This window comes from Sebastes umbrosus, chromosome 20, assembly GCF_015220745.1.
Source record: "Sebastes umbrosus isolate fSebUmb1 chromosome 20, fSebUmb1.pri, whole genome shotgun sequence".
NCBI lineage: Eukaryota > Metazoa > Chordata > Actinopteri > Perciformes > Sebastidae > Sebastes > Sebastes umbrosus.
Window position 1 is genome coordinate 27,673,658 of NC_051288.1, and position 7,500 is coordinate 27,681,157.

Consider the following 7,500-nt stretch of genomic DNA (forward strand, 5'->3'; position numbering starts at 1 on the left):
AGTATATAGAGTATATAGAGTATGTTTAGAGTATATAGAGTATGTTTAGAGTATGTATAGAGTATATATAGAGTATATAGAGTATGTATAGTTTATAGAGTATGTATAGTTTATAGAGTATGTATAGAGTATATAGAGTATGTATATAGTTTATAGAGTATATAGAGTATGTATAGAGTATATAGAGTATGTTTAGAGTATATAGAGTATGTATATAGTTTATAGAGTATATAGAGTATGTTTAGAGTATATAATAATAATAATAATAATAATAATACATTTTATTTGGTGGCGCCTTTCTGGACACCCAAGGACACCTTACAAAAATCTGTTAAAACATAGACAGATAAAACAATCTAAAAACAACAGGACATGACAGAGACATATTTGTACAGACACATAGGATGGGTGATGATGAGTGCTAGAGAGAGTATGCCAGTTTAAACAGGTGGGTTTTGAGGAGGGATTTGAATGATGTGATATTGTCAGACTGCCGGATGTGTGGGGGGAGTGAGTTCCATAACCTGGGAGCAGAGCAGCTGAATGCCCTGGCTCCCATGGTGCTGAGGCTCCCATGGTGCTGAGGCTCCCATGGTGCTGAGGCTCCCATGGTGCTGAGGCGAGAGGTGGGGGTAGTCAGAAGTCCGGCTGATGATGAGCGGAGGGAACGGGAGGGGGCGTACTCCTGGAGGAGGTCTGTGAGGTAGGTGGGGGCGAGGTTATGGAGGGCTTTGTAGGTGAGCAGGAGGTTTTTGTAGTCGATCCGGGATTTAACAGGGAGCCAGTGCAGCTGGATGAGGATGGGGGTGATGTGGTTGGAGGATTTGGTGCGGGTGATGATCCGGGCGGCAGAGTTCTGAATGATTTGGAGTCTGTTGAGTAGTTTGATGGGAATGCCAGAGAGGACAGCGTTGCAATAGTCGATCCGGGATGTGACAAAAGCGTGAACCAGGATTTCAGTGCTGGAGTGGGACAGGGATGGGCGGAGTCTGGAGATGTTGCGGAGGTGGAAGAAGGCAGTCCGGGTGATGTTTTTTATGTGGGATGTAAAGGAGAGGGTGCTGTCCAGGGTGACCCCAAGACTCTTGACGTGGTTTGAGAATGGTACTGAAAAGCCATCAATGGTGAGGTTTTGAGCAGTGGTGGGTTGAGATTTGGAGATGTTGTTTTTGGAGCCGATGAGCAGGGCCTCGGTTTTATAGAGTATGTAGAGAGTATATAGAGTATGTATATAGAGTATATAGAGTATATAGAGTATGTATATAGAGTATATAGAGTATGTATAGAGTATATAGAGTATGTAGAGTATATAGAGTATAGAGTATATAGAGTATATAGAGTATATAGAGTATATAGAGTATGTATATAGAGTATATAGAGTATGTATATAGAGTATATAGAGTATGTATAGAGTATATAGAGTATGTAGAGTATATAGAGTATATAGAGTATATAGAGTATGTAGAGTATATAGAGTATGTAGAGTATATAGAGTATATAGAGTATGTATAGAGTATATAGAGTATATAGAGTATGTATAGAGTATATAGAGTATGTATAGAGTATATATAGTATATAGAGTATGTATAGAGTATGTATAGAGTATATAGAGTATGTATAGTGTATAGAGTATGTATAGAGTATATATAGTGTATAGAGTATGTATAGAGTATATATAGTGTATAGAGTATGTATAGAGTATATAGAGTATATAGAGTATGTATAGAGTATATATAGTGTATAGAGTATGTATAGAGTATATAGAGTATATAGAGTATGTATAGAGTATATATAGTATATAGAGTATGTATAGAGTATATAGAGTATGTATAGAGTATATATAGTATATAGAGTATGTATAGAGTATATATAGTGTATAGAGTATGTATAGAGTATATATAGTATATAGAGTATGTATAGAGTATATATAGTGTATAGAGTATGTATAGAGTATATAGAGTATATATAGTGAGAGGTCTGACCCCGTTGACCGGCGCTCTCTTGAAGAAGAATGGAAGTTTCTCCGTCACTGAGATACTGATGATGTCAACGTCATAGGTCATACAGGCTGCCTGCACACGCACACGCACACACACACACAATAATGTAATGACAGTACTGACATGTTGTCAATGTTATATTATTATATATTACGATATATATATACTGCAGTATAAAGTAGTAGAACAACATAGAAATACTGCAGTATAAAGTAGAACATAGAAATACTGCAATATTAAGTAGAACAACATAGAAATAGTGCAGTATAGAAGCAGTATGTGAAAGGTGTAGTTTGGTGTGAGTCTCACATGGAAGAGTTTCTCTGTGGTCGGCTGGACGGCGATGAGGTCGAAACACCGATACTCTGCAGCGTTCAGCCTCTGAACACACACACACACATCTTTTATATATATATCTATAATATATATAAAGAACTAACGAGGTGGACGTTACTGAGATATAAGAATCTTGATAGATTTCAAAATAAAATGAAGACTCACGAAGTGACTGGCGTCTGACATAACTACGGTCAGTCTGTTCAGCACTCTGATTGGATGGGACCGGCCCTGACAGAGACAGAGACCGCTGTTACCACGACGACAACACAAACACTCATCATCATCACCTTCATCATCACCTTCATCGTACCTGAACGACGGGCAGCTGATCCATCAGCTCACCGATCGGCTTCGGGGCGAGAACGTCCTGAAACAGGAAATAGGACAGAGTTACAAAATAAAAGGGAGTCACGCCCCAATAAAAACAGGACTTTTATTTTGGTTTGCTCATACTGTTATTATTATTATTATTATGATTATTATACACCCCAGACATTATTATAATCATAATAATAATAAATTACTGTTATTATTATTATGATTATCAATATTCATAATAATAATAATAATAATATCCACCCCACACATTATTATAATTATATAATTATTAATATTACTATTATTAGCAATAATAATAATACAAATATTTATTGCTGTTTGTGTTTTCCTGTGTTTGACTGTGTTCCTGAACGCAGCACTCACCTGTTTCTTCTTGGCGGTCGGTTCAAACACGTAGTTGATGGCGACGGTTGAGAAACCGACTGCAGGAAGAAAACACACGATAACACGACAACACGTTAACACGACAACACCATAACACCATAACACGTTAACATGATAACACGACAACACCATAACACCATAACACGTTAACACGATAACACGACAACACCATAACACGACAACACGTTAACACGACAACACCATAACACCATAACACGTTAACACGACAACACGACAACACGTTAACACGACAACACCATAACACCATAACACGTTAACACGACAACACGTTAACACGTTAACACGACAACACCATAACACGTTAACACGACAACACGTTAACACGACAACACCATAACACGTTAACACGATAACACGACAACACGTTAACACGACAACACCATAACACCATAACACGTTAACACGATAACACGACAACACGTTAACACGACAACACCATAACACGACAACACGTTAACACGACAACACCATAACACCATAACACGTTAACACGACAACACGACAACACGTTAACACGACAACACCATAACACCATAACACGTTAACACGACAACACGTTAACACGTTAACACGACAACACCATAACACGTTAACACGACAACACGACAACACCATAACACGTTAACACGATAACACGACAACACGTTAACACAACAACACCATAACACGTTAACACGATAACACGACAACACCATAACACGTTAACACGACAACACGTTAACACGACAACACCATAACACGTTAACACGACAACACATTAACACCATAACACCATAACACGTTAACACGACAACACGACAACACGTTAACACGACAACACCATAACACCATAACACGTTAACACGACAACACGTTAACACGACAACACCATAACACCATAACACGTTAACACGACAACACGACAACACGTTAACACGACAACACCATAACACCATAACACGTTAACACGACAACACGACAACACGTTAACACGACAACACGTTAACACGACAACACGTTAATACGACAACACCATAACACCATAACACGTTAACACGACAACACCTTAACACGACAACACCATAACACCATAACACGTTAACATGTTAACACGTTAACACGACAACACCATAACACGTTAACACAATAACACGTTAACACGACAACACGTTAACACGACAACACCATAACACGTTAACACGACAACACCATAACACGTTAACACCATAACACGTTAATACGACAACACGTTAACACGACAACACCATAACACGTTAACACGTTAACACGACAACACCATAACACGTTAACACCATAACACGTTAACACGACAACACGTTAACACGCCAACACGATAACACGACAACACCATAACACGTTAACACGACAACACGTTAACACGACATGTTAACACGACAACACGATACCACGACAACACGATAACACGACAACACGATAACACGTTAACACGACAACACGTTAACACGACAACACGATAACACGACAACACGATAACACGACAACACGTTAACACGACAACACGACAACACGTTAACACGACAAAACGTTAACACGACAAGACGTTAACACGACAACACGTTAACACGACAACACGACAACACGTTAACACGACAACACCATAACACGACAACACCATAACACGTTAACACGACAACACGACAACACGTTAACACGTTAACACGACAAAACGTTAACACGACAACACGTTAACACGACAACACGTTAACACGACAACACCATAACACCATAACACGTTAACACGACAACATGACAACACCATAACACGACAACACCATAACACCATAACACGTTAACACGACAACACGACAACACGTTAACACGTTAACACGACAAAACGTTAACACGACAACACGTTAACACGACAACACGTTAACACGACAACACCATAACACCATAACACGTTAACACGACAACACCATAACACGACAACACCATAACACCATAACACGACAACACGTTAACACGTTAACACGACAAAACGTTAACACAACAACACGTTAACACGACAACACGATAACACGACAACACGTTAACACGACAACACGATAACACGACAACACAACAACATCGTCTGCATAGAAATAATAAGATATTTATTATTGGTCCGGATGGTTCTGCTGCGTTTGGACCTATGATATTTATTATTGGTCCGGATGGTTCTGCTGCGTTTGGACCTATGATATTTATTATTGGTCCGGATGGTTCTGCTGCGTTTGGACCTGTGATATTTATTATTGGTCCGGATGGTTCTGCTGCGTTTGGACCTGTGATATTTATTATTGGTCCGGATGGTTCTGCTGCGTTTGGACCTGTGATATTTATTATTGGTCCGGATGGTTCTGCTGCGTTTGGACCTGTGATATTTATTATTGGTCCGGATGGTTCTGCTGCGTTTGGACCTGTGATATTTATTATTGGTCCGGATGGTTCTGCTGCGTTTGGACCTGTGATATTTATTATTGGTCCGGATGGTTCTGCTGCGTTTGGACCTGTGATATTTATTATTGGTCCGGATGGTTCTGCTGCGTTTGGACCTGTGATATTTGATTTTTATTTTGATTAACGTTGGTTTTGTGTCGGTAGGTTTTACTACCAAGAAACAGGGAAACTTTAAAAGGACAGATTTCTGAGTTCATGAACTGAATCTGTAATAAACTGATCCACCAGAGGTCTGAACTACGAAGGGTATCTTCATCATCTCCAGGGTATCTTCATCATCATCTCCAGGGTATCTTCATCATCTCCAGGGTATCTTCATCATCATCTCCAGGGTATCTTCATCATCTCCAGGGTATCTTCATCATCATCTCCAGGGTATCTTCATCATCATCTCCAGGGTATCTTCATCATCATCTCCAGGGTATCTTCATCATCATCTCCAGGGTATCTTCATCATCATCTCCAGGGTATCTTCATCATCATCTCCAGGGTATCTTCATCTTCATCCTCCAGGGTATCTTCATCATCATCTCCAGGGTATCTTCATCATCATCTCCAGGGTATCTTCATCATCATCTCCAGGGTATCTTCATCATCATCTCCAGGGTATCTTCATCTTCATCCTCCAGGGTATCTTCATCATCATCTCCAGGGTATCTTCATCTTCATCCTCCAGGGTATCTTCATCATCATCTCCAGGGTATCTTCATCATCATCTCCAGGGTATCTTCATCATCATCTCCAGGGTATCTTCATCATCATCTCCAGGGTATCTTCATCATCATCTCCAGGGTATCTTCATCATCATCTCCAGGGTATCTTCATCTTCATCCTCCAGGGTATCTTCATCATCATCTCCAGGGTATCTTCATCATCATCTCCAGGGTATCTTCATCATCATCTCCAGGGTATCTTCATCTTCATCCTCCAGGGTATCTTCATCATCATCTCCAGGGTATCTTCATCATCATCTCCAGGGTATCTTCATCATCATCTCCAGGGTATCTTCATCATCATCTCCAGGGTATCTTCATCATCATCTCCAGGGTATCTTCATCTTCATCCTCCAGGGTATCTTCATCATCATCTCCAGGGTATCTTCATCATCATCTCCAGGGTATCTTCATCATCATCTCCAGGGTATCTTCATCATCATCTCCAGGGTATCTTCATCATCATCTCCAGGGTATCTTCATCATCATCTCCAGGGTATCTTCATCATCATCTCCAGGGTATCTTCATCATCATCTCCAGGGTATCTTCATCATCATCTCCAGGGTATCTTCATCATCATCTCCAGGGTATCTTCATCATTCATCCTCCAGGGTATCTTCATCATCATCTCCAGGGTATCTTCATCATCATCTCCAGGGTATCTTCATCATCATCTCCAGGGTATCTTCATCATCATCTCCAGGGTATCTTCATCATCATCTCCAGGGTATCTTCATCATCATCTCCAGGGTATCTTCATCATCATCTCCAGGGTATCTTCATCATCATCTCCAGGGTATCTTCATCATCATCTCCAGGGTATCTTCATCATCATCTCCAGGGTATCTTCATCATCATCTCCAGGGTATCTTCATCATCATCTCCAGGGTATCTTCATCATCATCTCCAGGGTATCTTCATCATCATCTCCAGGGTATCTTCATCATCATCTCCAGGGTATCTTCATCTTCATCCTCCAGGGTATCTTCATCATCATCTCCAGGGTATCTTCATCATCATCTCCAGGGTATCTTCATCATCATCTCCAGGGTATCTTCATCATCATCTCCAGGGTATCTTCATCATCATCTCCAGGGTATCTTCATCATCATCTCCAGGGTATCTTCATCATCATCTCCAGGGTATCTTCATCATCATCTCCAGGGTATCTTCTGGTTATCTTCACTAACTCTAACACCCCAGATCACGCTGAGCGATCCTACGACGCTGGTTATCAACTCAG

General features: G+C 40.3%; 1 protein-coding gene across 1 annotated transcript in view; it reads right to left on the bottom strand.

The window, feature by feature from the left end:
• Window positions 1-7,500, bottom strand: part of rpp30 (ribonuclease P/MRP 30 subunit) — a 14,694-nt gene that overhangs the window by 6,102 nt on the left and 1,092 nt on the right. The window contains exons 2-6 of the mRNA XM_037755688.1: window positions 3,042-3,100; window positions 2,650-2,706; window positions 2,502-2,567; window positions 2,310-2,381; window positions 1,983-2,072 (exon numbers count right to left, since the gene is read on the bottom strand). Coding sequence (XP_037611616.1) covers window positions 1,983-2,072; window positions 2,310-2,381; window positions 2,502-2,567; window positions 2,650-2,706; window positions 3,042-3,100 — 344 coding nt within the window. The remainder of the gene's footprint in view (window positions 1-1,982; window positions 2,073-2,309; window positions 2,382-2,501; window positions 2,568-2,649; window positions 2,707-3,041; window positions 3,101-7,500) is intronic.